This window comes from Puntigrus tetrazona, unplaced genomic scaffold, assembly GCF_018831695.1.
Source record: "Puntigrus tetrazona isolate hp1 unplaced genomic scaffold, ASM1883169v1 S000000002, whole genome shotgun sequence".
NCBI classification, from domain to species: Eukaryota; Metazoa; Chordata; class Actinopteri; order Cypriniformes; family Cyprinidae; genus Puntigrus; species Puntigrus tetrazona.
In genome coordinates this window covers 694,371-716,070 of record NW_025047682.1, presented here as the reverse complement: position 1 = coordinate 716,070, position 21,700 = coordinate 694,371, and the positions used below count along the sequence as shown (strand labels likewise).

The 21,700-nt window shown below is 40.1% G+C and overlaps 1 protein-coding gene and 1 long non-coding RNA gene across 3 annotated transcripts in view; one reads left to right on the top strand and one right to left on the bottom strand.

The window, feature by feature from the left end:
- The window catches only part of LOC122331820, a 33,654-nt gene extending 27,093 nt beyond the window's left edge, over positions 1-6,561 (top strand). Inside the window, exon 3 of the long non-coding RNA XR_006248296.1 lies at positions 6,012-6,561. This is a non-coding gene — a long non-coding RNA (uncharacterized LOC122331820). The remainder of the gene's footprint in view (positions 1-6,011) is intronic.
- msi2a (musashi RNA-binding protein 2a) overlaps positions 554-21,700 on the bottom strand; it is a 115,339-nt gene continuing 94,192 nt past the window's right edge. Inside the window, exons 10-15 of one of the 2 annotated variants that reach the window (XM_043229343.1) lie at positions 20,719-20,793; positions 15,576-15,695; positions 7,847-8,026; positions 5,060-5,214; positions 2,530-2,606; positions 554-2,454 (exon numbers count right to left, since the gene is read on the bottom strand). In XM_043229343.1, coding sequence (XP_043085278.1) covers positions 2,565-2,606; positions 5,060-5,214; positions 7,847-8,026; positions 15,576-15,695; positions 20,719-20,793 — 572 coding nt within the window. In that variant the 3' untranslated portion in view covers positions 554-2,454; positions 2,530-2,564. The remainder of the gene's footprint in view (positions 2,455-2,529; positions 2,607-5,059; positions 5,215-7,846; positions 8,027-15,575; positions 15,696-20,718; positions 20,794-21,700) is intronic. The other variant, XM_043229344.1, reaches the window with a different exon arrangement.

Below are 21,700 nucleotides of genomic sequence, written 5' to 3'. Positions count from 1 at the left end.
CATTTATTTTTTTTTTTTTACTATTTATAAGCTTTGAGTGTAAGGGACAAAAACATAAAAAAGTAGCTACTTGTGTCAATCACGATTGTATGTTGTAATTTATTTATTGAAATATATATATATATATATATATATATATATTTTTGTTGTCTTTCTCGTCACAGCTCAATATCCTGTGCAGACTCTTGTCTGTCAGCACTGACAGAGGTCCAGTGCCAGTGAGCTAAACGGGAACACTGTAGCAGCTAAAAAAACCCCCCCAGCACTGGCACTAAATATGTTCACCAGCTACTGAGCACATCACTGACAGCACCCATGGAGATCACATTCTCATTTACATGTCAGGGCCTTTATCAGTGCATTTACTTTAACTGACAGTATAACACAGCCTTGAGTGCCTTATCACAAAATTCCAAGTGTTCGTGTAATTCAGGGCAATACTCGAGAGATGATGGGAAAAAAAAATGCTGGTCTTACAGCTCTTTCAAAATGTTGTTAAATGACATGATGATACAGCTAAAAGGGGGAAAAAAAACCTGACTCACAATTGAAATCAGTGAACAAACATCTTGGTTTCGTTTTTAATGTTTCATTTTTACATTTTTCTTTTACATTTGAACATTACAATAGTTTTCTTTCCTCACTCCATTCCTTTCAGTTGTTTAAATATTACGTGACTGGATCAGTAAATCTTTTCGAGGCTTTGACGTTTAGTGCGTTTGCCTCCGGCCACCAGACTACACCAAATAAAACAAAAGTCATCAAACAAAACAGTTTACATCTTCAGCAGGAAAAAAAGACACATTTACATCAGAATATACATATCAGATCATTTAACATTAAAAATCTGCATATATATATGTATATATATGTATATGTATATATACATATATATAAATGCGTGTTTGACCTAAAACAGCTTTTCAACTTGAAAGAAAACAAATCAGCAGCTCCGGGTTTCAGGTCAACATTTTTTTTTTTCAGTGTCTTCAACTGGCTGTATATTAAAATACGTCAATATTTCAGATAAAAGGTTTGCTATGTCCTTGAAATGAAATCTTAAGCGCACCAGTAATAGATTGCTTTTCGTTTGGCTTCTTCTCAACCTGCGTTCTGGACGCCAGCGGCAGAAAAATAAAAGCAACATTCACTGAACAATTTTTCATACATCAAATCTCTGTAAGGTCACTCGTGACAGCTAGCATGTGCAAAGAGAAAACGGTCGTTCTTTTTGTACACAGTGCAAAGCTTCCTCTGTACACTTGATCTGCTCTGAATAAATTAAATCTCACAGGACTGAGGTATGATTCATTAAAAACGTTTGCCTTCTTCAGCCAAAAGAGAAATAAACAGTTTCGTTCACGTACAGTCCACGACAGGTTCCAAAATCAAGAGGAACGTCCTCTATTAGACAACATTAACAACAACAGACAACATAGTAAGTTTCTTCTTTTTTTCCTCAGGAGTATAAAAGTGTCAGAATGTGCAGAACACAAGAAAAAGTCTTTTCGTTGATCACTACACACAGTGTGCTTTGGACGGGAGTGGTGTTTTGGAAAGTTTCAGCTCATGTTATCATGTGCATGAGTGTATGCTGGTATTACACCTGTAAAATGATTCAGCTCATGTGTATACAATAATTTAAGAAATCAATGTATTCATTTTTTTCACCGTCATACTGTCGATTAATTTCACCCTGATTTTTTTTTTCCCGAAACACTACCAAAAAAAAATATGCCTGAACCGATTATATGCAGTGAAGTATATTTACATTTACATTTCTCTTATATTTAAATCACCATGTTTTCATTGGAGGGGTGGGGTGGGGGAGTTACAGTATACTTTTTTTTTTTTTTTTTTCCTAAATGACAACAACAACACACAGATAGATAGATATATATAGATATATATAAAAAGGACCATAAAAATATTGGAGTCCTCTCCCTCTGTATTGCCCAAAAATAGGTCATTATGATCAACAATGAGACTTCACAATTAAAAACAGCTACTAAGGTTTTTTTCTTTTTTCCAACAGATAAATGACATGGTGTCTTTCAGCACGGTGTCTGTCCATATGTGCAAAAATAAAGGTTCACTGGCAACAAAATTTCGAGGTGGTGGGGGGTCGGGGGAATTGTGACAAATCGCAACTGAATAATTCACTCATCTAAGTAAGTTTTCCTAAAAGCTGAAGTCATTTAAAAAGCATACAGAAAGAAAAAAGCGTGTAAAAAAGAAAAATGTCCTGCAGTGACAGGAGGGTTGGATTACAGTTACAGCAGTTGTGATGTTTGTTTTCTGAGATGATCGTATTTTTCTTGTCCTCTCTGTTTGGTTCCACCGTCTTTGTCCATTCACCAATCAAAACCTGTAGTGCTTGAAGTCTAAATGACATCAACTGTACACGAACCAATCAGAGAATCCGGCCATTATCCCAGGGCCTCCCGATAAACTCTGGTGAATCAAAACCAATAGGAATCAGGAACAAATAGAGAATAGAGAATCAGAATGAGAGAAAAACACGCATACCTTCAATGAGATGGTGCCGCATCTCCGTTTAGCTTTCAGTGGTATCCATTTGTAAATGCTGTGGCGATCAAAGGACCCTAAAAGCAGATCACAATTATTGAAGCTGTATGAAAACAGTGATTCTAGTACACGGACAGATTCAGACAGAATAATTTAAACGTTTCTCTTTTATGAAGAGTATGAGATTGATTCATCTCTCATGTACAGAATCAAGAATTCCACTTTAACAGAACACTTATTCACAAATGATCCTGATAAGAGTGCTCTGACTGTCAGCGGCAGCAGACCTGCTCAGGAAAAAGCATGGCTAGTTGGGCAGCAGCAGATGTTTTAGATGCTGCTTTGTCTCCGGCAGGATTCGTAATTAGTCTGCGCAGAAAACCAGGCTTCCTAAAAATATCATTTGCAAGATTTTCTTTTCCAAGCTGAATTTAAAACGGACTTTGTTGGCATTACACAGAGGAACAGGAGCTTCTACTATATGTGATGTCATAGACCTCTTTCTCATTCGGATTCGGCCTTCAGTATATATCTTCAGATGTTTGATTCTTCCGTTTCAATTATTCTGATACAAATATAGCTGCATCTGAGTAACTAGGAGGCCTCAAAACATGAGGAAAATAAAAAAAGAAAAGCATTTGTCCTGATTCCTCTTCCGTGGAGCTGATCGGTCCTGAATAAATAAATCCTGCCTATTGTCAGACTGCGTATGTGAACTTACAAACCCACACGGCTGATTTAGAGGGCAAAACGGCAACCTGTCAACAAGCCTTTCTGAGAAACACAGCCGCTTATCGGGCCTGTCATCAGACTATTGTGTGCATGGCAGGAACGGATCTGTTTAATCCATACGAATAAATCAAAGTCAGTCTCACACCCGCTGCTTTAGAGGGCAGGAAGGAAAGGCTTTCTCAAATTTATATTGGCTTTTCTGCCAGGTTTCCTCATTTTAAGAAATGCGTGGTAGGACTTTATTTCGTTGTGGATGTGTGTGGATACTATAAAAGAGAGAGAGAGAGAGGGGGGTGTTCCAGTAGGTGGTGAACCGGTGACACGTGTCAGAAAAATAAATGGAGACGAGCATTTTAGTTCTGCGTCATTTCCCGTGTTAATGTTCTGCACGGAGACTTCAAGAACTACACACACACATCTATCAGTCCAGCTGAACGAACACGCACTAAAATTGGAATTAATCACAGCACAAAACGGCACTCAGTCAGAAACACGCTAATGCCGATGAATAAAGTTATGAATTCATGCGGTGACATGTTTTATTTAGATGCCAGGAGGCAGGAACGAAATAGAACAGATTCAAGTTTCTGCTCACTTCAGTTTCCAACCAGCAGTTAATATTCCTGTCATTAGTCAATTGTCTTTATAGACAATAAACAGCTGTTTATGAGCAGTTCTTCACCAGTTTAGCCAATAAAGGAAGGGCTTTTTCATTCAAGAAGTGACAAACTACAGAGGCAATCTCTGAAGTAAATGTCTTCCTCAAGGGCATAATGGTGGTAGTTAACAGATCGGCTTGTGTAGAATCAAACCTTTTAATTACTAGCTAAGATCTTTATCCACTAGGAGACATCACTCCTGTTGTGATGGGAGAACATACATTTCTCCTCCTCCTTACTGACCCAGAAGTTCAGCCAGAAATAAAACAATTCTGTCATTTCCTCACTCTTTTTGAAATTTAACCTTGGCTCGTTTTGGTTAAGAGAAATGCGGGAAACAATGAAAACAAGTACATTTTGTTCCTCAAACCAAAATACAAAAAACAACTGTATGATTTCACAATTGATTATACCCCACAACTCTAATGGACCACTCTTTACCTTTAATATACTCCAGATGAATACTGGCCTCGAAGCAGACCACCCACAAGCAGTAAAATCTGCTGCAAACACTCGCATAAATCAAAATATGTGCTTCATTTGGTTAAGAAACTTATTTGTGAGAACGGGTGAATAATTTAATTTCAATTTGGCATCTCATTATAAATGCTTTCTTCTTCAAATTGAGATCCGTGCTGACACCGAGCCGCAACCTGACGTCCATGACATCTGCAGACAGAATCCGTGCGCTCCCTGACAAAAGCCAATTAAAGCAAGTTTTTGTGCAGCGCAGGGGCTTTTGTTTGGAGACGGTGTCAAGAGCATCTGCTAGTTACAGGGACATCTGATTTTGACAATTTGCTCATTTCCAACCACGGCAGCTTTTGCTTTCTCTAAACTGTTTGTGATGCTTCTATTCCCCAAACAAAACATCAGCGAGACGTGAAGTGTCAGTCTAACGGAGACTCGTGACTCATTGGGGTATTTCTGAACATGTGGAATGGAACTAATTTCTCTGATATTCTTTTTTTCCAACTTTGCGTTTCTAAATTGCTGCGCTGACAATCAAGCCCTTGCCATAAAAAGTGAGTCACAATGGAGGAACAGCCAATCAGACTGATTTCTCAGCTGGAGGTTGAATATAATTAAAAGTATGATGGACAAAAGACAGAAAGTGAGAATTTTCTCTTGGTACTCACTGCGATACTGTGATTGAACCCGGAGCCCGGCTGAGGGCTGGCAGCACTGATGTAATTTCCCACTGCTGAGTCCTGACTGCTGGGGCCATACAAGTCTGCCACGGGCCCAGGACTGTTTGCACCGGGGAAACCTCCAGGCCGTGGAGGGTTAGCACCTGTGCAAGACATGAGAACATCAGATTTGTGATAAATCATATTTCAGTCACTAACATGGCCACTAAGGTGGCAGAGAGACAGAATATGTACACAACTGTTTAAAAGCTTAGGGACAGTACAATTTTATTTATTTACATAATGATGTATTACTCAGCGAGGATACAATAAACTGATAGAAATTGACAGCATTGACAAAGAATCAGTATCCACAAAAATAATGAGCAGAACAATGGCTGATGATGATAATAATAATAACAACAACTGTTTATTGAGCAACAAATCAGCATTTCAAAAGAAAAGAAAAGAAAAGTCTAGAAAAGTATGAAAGACATCATCTTCGTCATTGTCTAAAGACGAACACAGCTTTTACTGGTTATTGTTATTGTATTGTATAATGTTCATTAAATATGTAAAAAAAAATGTTGGTGAATGTTTTAACATGCTAAACACTGTCCGCAGCCATTTGAACAGGACATGTTGAAAATAGGTATAAGGCGTTTAGCTGCTGTATTTTAAGACACTTGAATTCTGTTAAGCTGTTTTTAAATACAAAACCGTCCCGTATGAACGGCCTTCACATGAGGACAGCATATAGATTAAAAACACCACACCATCCATGCAAAACTGCACACAGCCACATGCATTAAGCAGGTCTGATCGAAGGACAGGGCCGAGAGAATCAGGCTTTCCTGCTGCGCTGAGCGCGCTGTGAGCACAGATTTCAAATGAGCGTGAACACGCATGTAAAGATCCAGCTTCCTTTGAGACTGCTCATTCCTCACATCTCTCTTCCCAGTGACAGAATGCAGCTGGAGAAACCCCCAACATCCTTGACTGCAGGCAGCACAGGTATAAGCCAGATGGAGGGCAGAACGCTTGGGATGCACAAAGTGAGGTAATGATGCCACACACTATATTGACCTTTATATATTATACTTATGCTCTTATTTACTAAACCCCCTCACGTTCTTGATTTTACTGTCAAAGATGGTCCGACTGCAGTTTATACAATTAAATATATATATAAAATAATAGTTTAGTTTAACTGGACTTTTTAACAGTTAAGTCACGTAGATTGTTAATGATGACAGACGGCTTTAAATAACCCGTGCTTCCAGTGTCTTATCGGAGCGCAAAGGCTTTCCTCGCTTTCACAGTCATTTTATGTGTGTACTGTAATCTTTATTCCATATAATTGCTGAATTCTGTAAAGGTGAGTGCCGTGCTTTCTCGCGCTTTGCCAGGAATAGGATTTATGCTCTAAATTAAACCCTGGGGCTAAACCGTTACTGCTATTAGCTTTAATAGCTAAACATGACTTACATTTATTGGCTTTGACTGGTAGCTTAGCAGCACCCATGCTAATTAAACCCGCCGGCCTGTGATTAGCCGCATGTTTCTGAGACACAGGTGACTCATCTGTCCCGCTCCGGCTCCCAGCGTTGGGGTTTTAATCGATGTCACTCTGCGCATCCTTTGGCGGGATTATAAAGTGTTTTTGCTGAGCAAAGCTACAAACCAACGGCATCAGTATTGACCACAGAAAAACTCACAATGCGTTGACCGTGTCCAAGTTGCCACAGCAACAAGCATATAGGAGGCATTTGGACAGACCTTCATATTAGGTAGCAGGCTTGTATTTAATAGATCCATCTCAAAATGTTCTAAACACATATTGAAGCAATATTAAGGTCATAAATTGCAAGATTTGTTTTTGTTTCCAATGTCAACGCAAACAATATAACTAAAGGATATTTTATCGGGTTGATAAAAACAGTTGTGTGTTACCAACACTTCTATAATATGAAACACAGAAAAGACTACAAAAATGATATGATGTATGTTTTTTTTCCCATTTAAATGATATACGCTTCAGCGTTTGTAATGTGAATCCAGAGTTAGCAGCTTCAGAATGAGCACAGGGTTAGGCTTGAGACATCTGATCACTGGTGTAAAGCAAGAGAACTACAGACATTTTCCTGATGGCTGCCAAATGAAATGAGGCAAAAGAAGTAGGACAGAAGGAGCCGAATCTCAAAGATCCACGACACCTGGCCTGGCACAAGCCGTAGCGCCACAATGATTAGGACACTACTGCAGATGGGTCGCACAATGCGTGACTTCACTACCTCAAGACAATGAGGCTTAACGTGCATCAGTTGATCCACAGATTCAAACCACGGCTAGAGGGTTGTTATAAATCTGTTTTCTAAACAGCAAGTCTTGCTAAACTTTTCATTTCGATGACTTGCGTTTATACATATGCAATGTGGGAGGCAGGAAATAGAAGCTCAGGTGAATTTGACTGTGTTTGTGAGATCAGCCATACAAATTTGTATCACTGGTATCCTATATTACATGTCAGACAGATGTTGCTCAAGTTTGCAACATCTTGGTGTTATATAAATGTGGTCCAAAATATTCAATATCAACAAAACTATTTCCCTCACTCATGAGATTACAGATCACAATTAATTGGATAGTATATATTTCTATATAGGTAAGAAGAAACAACTCTTAGCATACCATTTGGAATGAGAAAAAAAGAAAAGAAAAGTAGTATTCCCGATACATCTGAATGAACGAGAGTTAGAAGCAAAACATGTCTAGCACAAAATATGCCATACACACCTGAGCTCTTAAAGTGGTCTGGGCTTGGGTGGTGCTGGGAGGGTGAGTTGCAGGTAGAGGTGACGTGCTCGCTTTGAAGCATCTGACCCGTATGGGGACCCAGGGTGGCATAGTCAGCAAAGGAGCAGGGGGCGCCCCGCTGGTCACCGGGCCCAGAATAAAAGCCGTAATCGGGGAACCCTGGGAAATACACAGAGCAGGTGGAACGCCGTCATTGAGAAAAGAGGTGTTTATGATACACAAAGATGAAGTGATTGAGGCAGTGACGTATGTGTGTCAGACACAATGATGCTCATGTACACACATTTACACTCAAATTGTTAGTAAAATCTTACACAGATATTAGCAAAGGTCTAAAGAGAATTCAATGAGTAAACTGTTTAGAAACGATGAGCACAGTGATGAATAAAATGTGGTTCAACAGAGATTCATTGATGTTTATTGACAAATAAACATCAAAAAAGAATGTTAGACATCATTAACAGACATGAAGACACTTTGCAATGGCAGATTATGAACGCCTCAGAGGACGTCATTTGACGGCTCCAGCAATGCTGACATTTATAGCTGGTATTTTCAATCCTACGTGTGGGTTTGATATACAGAGGGCATTAAAAGTTTTCATTGGCCTTTCAGAAATAGTAAGACGATCCAATCAAAGAAAGTCGGGATCCACCACAAAGGCTTTTCATCTTGCGTCTCCCCTGCGTTTTTTTGCGTTTCATTGGGGTCTGGGACCTGCAGGAGCGTCCTGGAGCCGTGCCGAACATCACAGCACTGATTATGCCCTCAACAGCTGCCAAGAGTAATCTGAAGCTCTAAGTAGTTTCTCTGTCATCAGCTTCGTAACTTTCCCTCACCGTCCGTGGTTTGTGGGCAAAACGCCTGCCTGTCAAATTACGCTCAAGTGCTTGAGGAATGGCACCACTCCAACACACCGCCTGCTTACTGTAATACGTGACTTGAGGAAATGTATTCCTGTAATGATTCCAATTACATCTGTCTGAACTCAAGCTTCGCGTGTAGGATTAAGTGAACACACACTTTATAAAAACTAGTATGCACATAAACATACGCAAATGCATGAATATGACCCTAATTTCTCTGAAAGTGCTGAATTAATAGAGTAAACATATTAAAGTAACAGTTCGCACTAAAAATAATAAATTGTGATTTACTCACCCTCATATCTTCTTAGTAACACAAAAGACGACATTTTCCAAAAGAAAAGTTTTTTTTGTCCAATGAGGATCACTATTGTTTATAACAGCAATGACTTTCATTCTGTATGTAAAAACATATTGTCTTCTTTTATCATACAGTTTTGAAATGACAGTAAACAATGTCTGTCTAAACTATTCCTTTAAACAAACCTTGAGAGCACCCACAAATCAAATTCCACAGAAGTCTGTGGCATTTCCTCCAGAGTTCTGTGTGAGACAGACTGGGGTTGTTCCAGGTCACCGCTAGGCTTCCTGGCTCTTTAGAGAAACTGGACATTTCTGTTCAGTCTTTAGGATCTTTCTCTCCCCACCCTGCGCAGTTACTCAGGACTAAACCGACTTTCACGCTCGATCTCAACTACAAAAAGAGACCACAACAGCAAAACAAAGGCCAGAGACACCCTTTTCTTTTCGTAATCCATTTTTTCGACGTGCATTCTAATCGCCAGTTGTCCTTGAATTTTAAAGTGGGTTTTCTGCTCCTCGCTAATTAGACAAGCTTCCGCTGCCTCTTCTGCACTCTCTAATTAGATCTTTAACAACAAACAAGAGTCGACCTCTACACAGACTCCTCCATTTGTTAAATGGCTGAGCAGGGCGTGGGTTGGCGAACGTGAAATGTCCCTCCGTCCGACGCCGTCTTCGCACGCATTCCTCGAGTCACAGATTGCCAGGACACCACAATGGCAACTTCCTGTTCCATCTGCCTAATTCTGCCCATTACAGGATACTGGGAGAGGCAGTACACAAAGCCGACATTCACACACACAACGGATGTACACAGCCGCTTTGTTTATGCTGACATGGACAATTAGCCCTCAGCTGCACAAGGCGCTCAGTCGGGAAGGTCTTATCTAATAAAGGCAGGGAAAATTACCTTTATTGTTCAGGTAGATTGCCTCTAATGATAGTGCCATCAGTGTAAAAGGATATGAATAAAATGAGGCTGAAAAGAGCTCTTCAGTTGGATGGCAAGACAGCAGAAGCAGCCATCTGGGAGTGAGCTGCTGCCTGATTATCTTCCTCTGCTCATTTTCTTTTCAGAGCATACAAATGATTTACTTTCACTTGAGCAAAGGTGAGAAATAGAGAGGGATCGGACAACGCTGCTCTGACATCAAAGTTAGAGAAATAATAGCTTTCCTCTGATCTTTCTAAAACAACACATGTTCCCTCGCAGCACGTTGGAGAGGCAGCGAGCATCTCCTCGGGGGGTGGTGGCGATGTGGGTGTCTGCCGCAGAAATGTGTTTAGGCTGCGCGGCACAATATGTGTGCAAATTAACGGTCTGTTAATGAACACCAATCGAATGCTGTTTTAGTTATATGGACATCTGCTGTAGCGCTTCATCAATAACGCAATATTTCAGCACATCACCAGAGCCTGATAATTTAGCTGGCAGCATGCTAAAGCTGGAAATCTCTGTTACAGCAGTCTGCATATGAGTTAATGAGAACAATGCCACTGCATGTGCCGCAAATGTGCATTACAGTTTTATAAGAAAGTCAGCAGGAAAAAATAATGACCTTGGCTTTAGGTAAACTAACTAGACGAAGAATGAGTTTAAATCTAATTAGTTTTATATTTTACCACCACATGACGAGAGTTTTGTTTGATCAACTTTTAGATGAAAACGGGACCCTTGCATTGACTTGCAGAATTGACATTCCATAATTTGCTTTGCCGAAATTGCTAAATGGTGCAAAAAACAAGCAAGATTTTCATTTGATCTTCAAAACACAAATTAATTTTTTTTTTTTTATTAAATCTGACCCTGCATAGACATCATGCAACTGACATGTTAAGGGCCCAGAGAAGTAGTAAGGACATCCTTAAAATAGTCCATGTCACATTAGTGGTTCAGCTGTAATTTTATGAAGCTACGAGATGAACGTGCAACAGAGAGAAGAAACTGTTGAATGAAGTCGTTATTATTTTCCACACCATTTTATTGCCTTAAAAAGTGGTAGTTGACTTGCTGTCTATGTAGGGACAGAAAGTGCTCAGATTTCTACAAAATTACCTTAATTTGTATTCTGAAGATGAAAGAAGGTCTTATGGAACAACATGAGGGTGAGTAGGACAGCATTTTAATTTTTGGGTGAACTAACCCTTTAAAATAAATCGTAAATAATAATACTTCATAATTATTAATGATAAAATAATAAAAATAAAAGAAATATTATTTAATAAATGTAAAAATACTACATTTAAAACCTGAAATTTAAAATGACAAAATGTAAGCAATTGAATTTAAAAAATGAACAGAATGCCACCATAAACTTATTAAAATAACCAGGGGTTAAGTGCTGACTGTATGGCTTGATCGAATCAGCATGACCTGGCCCTTGCATTCTATAATGGCTTTAACACCTGATAGCAACTACTTAGATTCCAAGGCAACTATAAACAGGAGAGTGTGTGTGTGTGTGTGTGCGCAGGTGAGGCTCTCAGGTGGAACTGCTGAAGACTTCAGCTCAGCTCCTAGTTACAGTATCACTGTCGATCGTATCTTCAGCCCAATTATTAATATTCCAGCTATCAGTGTGAAACAAAAGACCCCTTCTTCCATTTGTTTCTCTTTTTTCACTCTCTCGGTAGTCTAATTGGATGTAATTACTCATCTGCAAAACAAATGAGTGGGTCGGCGTTGCCGTGGCGACCGGATCAGCGGGCCCAGCAGTGCGAATCGTTCGCCGAGCCTCATTTCTGACGATAATTACCCCTCTCCCCTCTCTTTCACTCTCACCATCTTTCTCCCGAACAACAGAAAGGACTCGTACGAAGTTACAACTCCAGTCCTTTCTACCTTTTTCCCCCTCTGTATCTCTGCATGCAGCCAGCAGTGAGGCGGCTCTCTCTGAGTGGATAACGGCTCCCCTCGCTTCCACTTTACCAGATCACAGAAGTGACCTCAAACTGCCTCTCTCTCGCTCACTAACACACACACGTCAAACAGTCTAAGAGCTTTCGATCACATTTACAATAAAACACAGGCCAGTGTCTCTCCTCTGCCACTTATGTGGCTGAGCTGGTTAAGAGTGCATCAGCGAACAAGTGTGTGATTATCCACACACACACACACACACACACACACACACACGCAACACCCACTCAAATCCTTGGTGGCCATTCCAACAAGCCACTTCATGGTGGTTGTCAGTTAGTCCGTCATATTGGCCCCCAAATTAGCTTTGAATTTCAGAGCAGCTGTAATTAGCCTCTTCATTTCCACCTAAAGTCAATTTAGAAAGGAAAAAAAAAGCCCACCCGTGCCTGGATTTAGCTTTCACTTTCCATTTAAAACAGTCCTTTTTGACCGAATGGCTGGCTAATTAACATCACTAGAACCCCTTTTCCGTAAGTGGTGACATTTAATAAATAATACATATTTAATGTCTTGTCATTTTGGTGCTCAGAAAGGCTTTGCTAATGAATTTTAACACATGATTTATTCGGGCATTTTCTGCTGTGCTCCCAGGTCTCTCTCGATGCTTTTCCCTGGTTGAATGACAAAGTAACCTCACAAATCCAGGACGGTAGATCTAAATTAGTGACGGCTCGGTTACAAAGCTTTTGACACTGAGCGTTATGATTTGTAGATGCTCACAGCAGGAAGACACCCTTCATGAACCTCATGTGTTTTTTTTTTAAGTGACAAAGTTTCGAAAGTTTTTTTTTTGGCTGAGCAAAACGAAGCACAGCGTTAGTTCTGGCAGGTCACGTTAGTCAAGCCTGCATTAGTTGGCTCTCTGCTGATCCCAAACTATAGGAATATGACACCTAACCATCCATATAATCAACAGTTTTTGCATGGCATAATAGCTAACTACCCTCCTCCATCCCTAACTCCTCTTCTGTCAGTCAGGATTCTCCTTGAATCAGACTAATTATAAAACTTTCTTTTTCTGTTCTTTTCTGTTATCGCTGCTCACCCTGCTCTCATCCGTGCTAGGCTGTAAGGATGCGCAGGGAGATCTTGCCCAGATCAGAACCACAACTATCCAAACTATATGCTCTTGTCAATCATCTTTCACGATAGTCCTGACAGAACTGAAAGATGAGAGTTATCTAGAGACCAGCTTTGTCTGGTTATGTTTTTTGCGTTCTAAAGTCCTACTTTTTAAACAATTAGAATGTTACAATTTTAAATAAATATACTACACGGACAGAATATAATATACTAATAAGCTTTTTTTTTTTTTTTATATATATATATTTACATTTATTTAAATACATGTAAAAATATTCTTAAAATATTTGTAAAAATGTATGTTGAACAGAAAAACTTTTACATGATTTTACATTATTATTAAATTCATAGTCTAGACTTTTTAAATTGGCGTCAAAGTGCAGAAGACTCTGGAACTACTGCTCTTTACCACTTTAGAAGGTATTAAAAAAACTCAGGCATGATTACTTCATACAAATTATATGAATAAGACTAATGTGAGAAAACAGTGGCTTCAGCTTTGCAGATCTCAGCAGAGCGACCTGTTCTGGGACTGTTGATAGAGGGCTTTGCTGCTGTAACTTCAGGTGTATTTATTATTACATTTTCAGCAGGATTTACATGAGGTGCTGTCCAGCAGGAGCTAATGCATTAGTGAACCCAGGCCTGTAGTTTAATCTCACCTCATATACACGAGCCAAAACAGCCCTCCACAGAGATGCTTTTCAAGGCTCACAGAGCTTGTTGAGATGAAATGGATAATGATCTCAGATAATGTGAGGTATTTTGCCAAACAGGAGCATCTTCATGCCCTGGCAAGCAGGCAGGCGGCCCATTGTAGCAGAGCAGAACGTAACACAACATCTCATCTGCTCCCTCAAATTCAACCTTGTAATACTACCGTGCTGCTATCTGTTAATTAACACAAATGGACCTCAACCCATGCTGTGTACCAACAGTTCTGTGGGAAAAAAATGAAGACCAGCAGATTTGGTAGGACACTGGGGTTAAATGCAGCAACTGTTGGCCATTGAAAAAGCACTGACATAGGACTGCTTATTCAAAAGAACATAGCTCAACACTGCACACTCCCACAATACACCAGGGCACAGGAAACTGCCTCCACTGCACTTCATCTGCTGAGCAAACTCATCACTTTCCACTGATCTGTTAGTGTCTTACGACAACTACCACCTCACTGGGGAAAGAGGAGATAAAGACAGGAGGAGAGATAGAAATAGTAGATGGGGGGTGGAAAGGTGCACATGATGAGGTGAACTAAAAGAAAGAGAGACAGAGACACACACACTGGAGTCCTTTCTGCTTTAATGATCAGGAATAGATCGATTCAAATATGGCAACCTCTGGAAAAACAAGCATCCCGTGATCCCCCTTTGAGAGACCACTGCTTGCTCTGAAAGGGACAGAGAGATCCAGAGGGAGATGTCTCAGCAAAGCAGGAAAGGACGAGGCACATCAGTTGGAGACACATGCCGCCACTGCTGTGCACCGGGGACATGTGCCTCCAGAAGGCTGCGAGGCTCCTCAGGTCTCAGGTCCAGGGAGACAGACCTCCACCTGAATCACTGAAACTCTCACTTTAACAGGAAACGGCAGCAAAAAGGCACTGCAGAATTTAGATGAGGCCTTGAGTGCGTTTGTGAAAGCAATTCACCAAGACAATTTCCCCTTAAGTGCAGTCGTACTAGGCCAATAAACTCCAACTGAAAGGGAACAACTACAGTGTGTTATCAAGTCTTTGAGATGTTTAGTCTGTAAGCTGTAGTATAAAGTTCACGTGTTATTGTTGGAGCACCATTACTGTTGAGACATGACTTACTTTAACATTCTCCAGTGCTCTGAACTCTATTGAGCATAGCTGCAGCGTGTTGGAAGCAGTTTATGTGATGTTCAGATTCAACTATTTCAACTTTGGCCATATGTGACCTTTAGAAGTGCATCCAATGATTATCTGACAATTTGCATGATGTATCATTACTGTGTGTGTGTCTGTATACTTCATGTTGTACAAAACCATTATAAAATATTGAGACACGTTTCCACTGCCCTTTCAAATTGGAGTTGTGAATAGAAAATGTCAATGTCAATCCAAATTGTCAATTTTGGCAAAAAAGAACTATGTTTGACTACTCTTAAACCTATATCACTTCAAACTTCTGACAGAGCGTGGTAAGGATTCTAGATGATATACTCCTCTTTACAGTGCTAGAGAGTCATTCACATCAGAGGGTACTAAAACAAACACTTCCCAGGCCACAGAAAAGTTCAGGTTCAAGATCTGCTCTCAGCAGTGCCCTTTTCTGATTGGCACTAACCTAGCAAAAGTTGCTATACAGAGAACAGTCTGTAGCCAGTCATAACAGAGGCATTTATCTTGTTCAACAAAGATGCAATGGAAGCCATGAAATGATAGATTAGGGCACATGACAAGTGAATAATGTGAAACAAGACACTAGTGAAAGTGAGTGTGTGTGTGTTTTCGGCGGTGGGGGAGCAGTAGCCACTCAGAACACAGGCGGTAAAGAGTGTTTACCTGGCCCTGCGTTCTGTGGGTACGCCCTGTAGCCGCTTCTTCCCCGGGTCGCCCTACCTGAGCCTCGCGCTGCCGCCACTGCTGCTGCCGCCACGGGTCCATACGCCGTCGCCGGGAAACCTAATGAGAGGAGAAAATGATTTACTAGTCCTCTTCATCTCAATCAAATTTACATCCAAGTGAACGCACCAGAACATCTCTATTCACACTAATGCAACACACACAGGAGAGATGCTACATCATCGTTCAAATAATTACATATAAATCTAAAGAACTCAAATATAATTACTTGTTTAAAGCAGCGCTAGCAGGACTGATTTACAGCTTCTCTCTCTCTTTCGTGGCAACATTTTTTAATTATAGACAGCATAGGAACACGTTGCCCATGGAGGGACCATCAGCTTTTTCTTTCACACACTGGCTCAGAAAAATGTGACATATTAAAGTTCATTTGCACTCACTTTAGACGGCTTTCACAATAACTCTCTAATGCGAGGTGAGCAGAAAAGAATTATGGGTATTTATAAAAAACGATTACTCCACTGGGAGGACAAATGTACTTGTTTGACTGAACACCACTAGAGGATTTAACACAGCGCCTGTCTTCTCTCATGTGTTAGCAGAGTTGACCGAGATGCATCAGAGCTCAATCCATCAGTGTGATCATTTGTATAGTGGACATGGAGCGTGAGCGGACAGAGCAGAGCTGAGAGCAGAGGATTGTGGGATTAATTGCTTGCAACTGAGTGCCTATTATCTCATTGAGAATTATCAGAGGACATGCGGTTCTCTTTAAGGTCCATAATGGCAGGTAATAATGACTATGTGTGTGTGTGTCCATACAGCTCATCTAAACGCTCTTCTTGGAAGTTTATGAGAAAAAAATTAATCAGCCGTTGCTGATGTCTACTCAATACTGAACAACCAGGAAAACTCTGAATGGCATTGTGTTTCACAACATGCAATTTGTTTGTGGTAAACTGAGACTGCTGAAGAATCTACATATTTAACTACAGTCACGAGTTCAGTGTTCAAACTATTTAATCAAACATAATCATCATGTTTGTAGAAGGCAACTAAAAACCCACCAGGCCGGAGTATCTACGGCTCTATTATTTCATAACAAATATAATTACAGTCCCGGCACTTTAATGAAAGCATGTATCTGCGTCTGACAGCTGCTCATCAGAGCAGTAAAGACTTACAAGGAGGTCTAACGCCCATCTACAGCATGTCATTTCACCAGACTGTAACCCACAACTCAGAGAACTAAATGTTTGTAGGTTAGATGGGGTGAAAAAAAGGGCATTAGACGGGGGTTAAAAAATAAACAAAATTAGGATATAATCAAAAAGTAAATCATTTTTAAACAATGTTAACAAAAATGCATATAAAATAATAATATTAATAGAAAGTTTGCCATATGGCCAGTCAATAAAAAATTCTAATGAAAAAGTGACATGGCTAAACTTAATATAAAAAAAGAGAGAGACAAATAAATAAAAAGAGGAATAAAATCAAAAGGAAAACTGTCATATGGATACCTAACAAAAAAAACTAATGTAAGCGTGTATAATTTTGTGCGACGCAAAAAAAGTAAAAAAGCCATAAAAGTAGCAAAAATAAAACCGTTCCAGATCAAGGATGGTTATAGATAATACCAAACCTCAGCGGTCTCTGCGGTTTAAATTACGCATGTCATTTCCTGTTTCTTTCCTCAGCTCATTAATCTCTTCACAAAACACAAATCAGTATGCTAATGCTAATGCTAATGGAGGTCACGCGTCCCTGACTCTCTTTCGCTCTGCTCGCTGTTGCCGAGCACAAGTGTCCTTCACTGAAGTGTCACAAGTCATTTGTGCTGCTTTCTCCCCCTCGTCTCTTTCTCTGCACAGCATCTTCTGTCCCTCAGCGGCCTCTCTCCCTTCGTCAAAGTTAACGCTGGAACAAAGTTCTTGCGAGAGATTAACTTTGCCGGATTAGGTGGGTTAATTATTAGATCTCGGAGACTCATTGTTTTGTGTTTCCGCCGTGAGAGGCTGCTTGAGAGAGGCGCTGCAGCATTAAATCAATTTCATGGGCTTTTCATTACAGACGAGATAACGCCAACATTTAGCATTCAGTTTTATGGCGTTATTTGAATCTGCTCCAGCGAATGGGCTGATGGGAGAGGAAAACCCTGCTGAGAGGGCACAAGGACACATTGCTCTCCCTGCTTCCTCCAGAGCCCCCTGGGCACCGTAAAAACGCACAAATGGACCCTGAGGGAGAACAGAAGGGGTCTACGACACTGAAAGGGAGAGGAAGAGGAGCATTGACAGGAGGAAGGAGGAGGAAAGGAATTTTAAATCCTACACAAGACTGCTGCTGATGACAGTTTCACACAGAAAACTCTAGAAATCAGCCAGAAATGCCTTCAAAGCAGACTGTTCTACATCTTACAATTAAACAGAGAGAGAGAAAAATGTTCTTTAAGTCTGACTATGCTAGAGCTACCCTGCTTTAGGAAACAGCTGCTGAAAAGATCCACATGTCCTAAAATTAGGCTATAAATACATCTGATGTGAGCCCACACACACATTGTTTGTGTCTTATCAAGCAACACGGAGCTGTGAAATGACAAAATCTGCGCCTTCATCTTTCCTTCATTGCCCACTTTGAAAGGAAAATAAAAACAATGAAAGCTACCATAATAAGAGCTGGGAAAGGCAGCAGCCTTGGCTCTCTTTTCATCTGTGCAGTGAGTGACCTGTTGTTGCTGTCCATATGAAAAAAAAGATGCGCTGTTTGTAGTTTTGCGAAAGCTTTTCATGCAATATCAAAGGTGGAATCTCAGTAGCCTTTGGCACAGGTGCTGTCTATATGAAGAACACAACACGCATACATATAACTACATCTTTGCTTCCTACACGACAGTATAAACACTCAGAAGAATCATTATGAATGGGGTTTTTCTGCACAGGTGTCTAAACTAAGATCAGTTTTCATATGAGAGAGGTTTTGGCCAAAATGAAACAATTTTCTGTGCTGGATCTTCATTGTGAAGTCTTCTGGCGTTTGATTAGGGGACAAAAAGTCATTTTGCCAGGCAGATTAAAGAGCTCAATCTTTTTTTAGCCCTTTCATACACCATTAAACTTAACGATAAAGGAGGCACTAGAAATCTCCAGAAAGATCCCTGGACATCACAAAACCTTCAAACGTCACCAGTACCATAATGAGAGACGTTTTTATGGGCAGGAGGACAGCCGTGACTGCGCAACTTCAACAAGAATACGATCTCATCGCACCGCTCTTTCTGTTTTGGAAACATATGGGCCGTGAATCATGTGTTTAAGTGTGTGTGTAATGCAGATGTCATGGAGGTGACATACATTTCCTACCACTCATCTAATCATAAAACAAAACCACCTCTCCACATCTTTCGACAGATCAGGGCCTTGTGCCGAAACGCGTTCAAGCAGGCCGAACTTTGTTGTCGAAAATAAATCATTCCCTGCCCAGGCACAAAAGAGCCGAAGCGCTTGGCCTGTTTCTAATGGAAATGTTTCCAGGATGATGATTTCTGCCGACCTTAGGTGAAGATTTTAAATGTGTAAAGTATAGCTCAGACTACTTTCCGTGAAAAAAACTAAACAAAACTGAATTTATGTAAAATTATGATATATTCTAGGGTTCCTGGGCAACAGGTATCAGTGTTGATCCACTGAGGAGCTCTGGGTGTCAGCAGGAAGGACTCCACCCTTTTAATGAGCAGCCTGTCTTGTTAGCTAGAAGCACTTAGTTTTAATTAGCAAAGCCACCTCATTATTACCCAAGTAAACACTTCTAATTTGTTATGCATTTTAATGACCTTCACCAAACACTTAAGAAACATCTTTAGGCATTAAAAAAAAACCAGACATCTAGGAAATACATTGACAACTAGAGCAGCATGTCCTGGTGTAAATATCTGTGGGTAACTTCAGAAGATCTAAAGAGCTTTTATAATGAGAATGAAATCCATCTATGAAATAGTTTATATATTTTTATAATATATGAATAGTTTTTAAATTACACAAATCCAAAATAGCCAAAAGATGTGCACGACATCTGTAAGTACGGGAAAGCAAGAAACACAAACCCTAGATTCAAAATTCAACGCACAGCCGAGATGATTCAAAGACAGCATCAAAAAAAGAAGAAGAATAGGGGCACAACGGCTCTCCCAAAGTCTCCTTACAGATGGCTGATTTCCATAATGACGGTTGAGACGGAGAGATCACTGGGTTTGTCAGTGGCTCATTCATGATCTCACACGGATTCAGACTTGTGTGAGAGAGAATTACAGGCTTTAAGTTGTGTGTGTGTGTGTGTGTGCGCGCATGAGTGTTCCACTGCTGTCCTGTTTCAGGGTTCATTTCTAGTTTCAGTACCAAAGCAACAGCAAGAGAGAGACAGATGTTGTTGTAGTTTGATTTTATGGTATATCGGTGTCAGGTGCCGTCACATAAAGATGAGTAACTGTGCAAGAGTTTGAGGCTCACCACAGATCAGAGCACAGCAAGAATGTGTGTGTTTATGTGAATGGGACTGTCAGTGTGTGTGTTTTCCTGTGTGTATGTATATCTTTTTATGAGTCAACCCTGTCAAATATAACATATGCCTATTCTGAAATGTTTGAAGAAGTACTAAGCTCTGTGAGAAAACGAAAACTCATACATACCTCCACATACACCTCTCAGTAATATGTTGATGCGTGTTGCTATCAATACAAAAACCAAGACAAAAATAGCTAAAAAAAAAAAAAAAAAAAAACACTAAAACTCCAAATGCGCACTACAACATATTGGGGAAAGACCAGCGTCCATCAAAACATCCATCACACCCACTGAAGAAAAACCCATTAGCTCTGCTCATGATATCAGCAGGCAGGTGGCCATCCACAGGACACTCATATCAACACTAATATCTGCCACCAGCTGCAGAAAAATGTGCTCACCTTCACGCCTCTAACAAACACACACACAAACACACACAGCTTCACGTGTGTGCATGTAACAAGCTCCCAAAATGATGCTGACTTACATGACAGTTTGGAGTTTCATAATGAGATAGACAGAAAGATGGGCAGACGGATAGATAGACAGACAGACAGACTCACCTGGAAACTGGTAACTGTAGCTAGGAGAAAATCCTGTGTATCCTCGACCGTATGTTGCCACAATGTTTGGGTAACCTACAAACACACATATAGACAGAAACAACATCAGCTCGCTAGGATAAGAATCACGCTTAACCCTTAACCTTGGTCAATCAGGAACTAGTAATTAGACATGTCTGGATGAGGCTGTGTATATGTAACACTGTCACAAGAGCAACAGCACTTGAAAGGGAGGATGAATATCACAACAGTATGTTTTCAAGCACATGAGCACTTTAAATGAAGTGGCAACTTCAGGGAATTTCACTGCCATCTGTTTTTCTCTGATGCTGCTCTGCCGAAAGAAAAGAGAGAGAGAGAGATTCTGATGCGTGTTATTCTTGGCCTTATTTTCTCACGTTTTCTCTTTGAAATTTACATGCCATATTAATTTTGTGTTTTTCCCAAAACAAGAATGTGAAACAGCAGTCACCACTGCTCAGTAATAAATCACGACTCACAGATTTGAGAAATCACTCCAAACACACCTTCGTGCAGAGCTGGCATATGTGCACTTATGATTTCCCAAACCTGTCACGAGTCACTCAATATCAGTTGACAGCAATGAAAACACTTTTGACAGCTCTCACAGAATACACAGCTTAAAAAAAAAAAGTGTTCTTCCAGGGAGGAAATACACGACTCCAGGAGCTCTCCCACCCTGCTTTAGTTTGTGTGTTTGTTGTGTGATGCGCCTAAAATATGTTGTACTCTTAAAGAGAAGAGAAAACGAATCATTTGAAAAAGAGACAAAATGAGGTGCAATGAGACAAACAGTAAAACAAAGAAAACAATAAAAAAAGAAAAGATTAGAGATCTGATTAATCAGATTACTAATAGTGATTAATCGTATATATATATATATATATATATATATATATATATATATATATATATATACACACACACACACACACACACACGATTAATCACTTTTTTTATA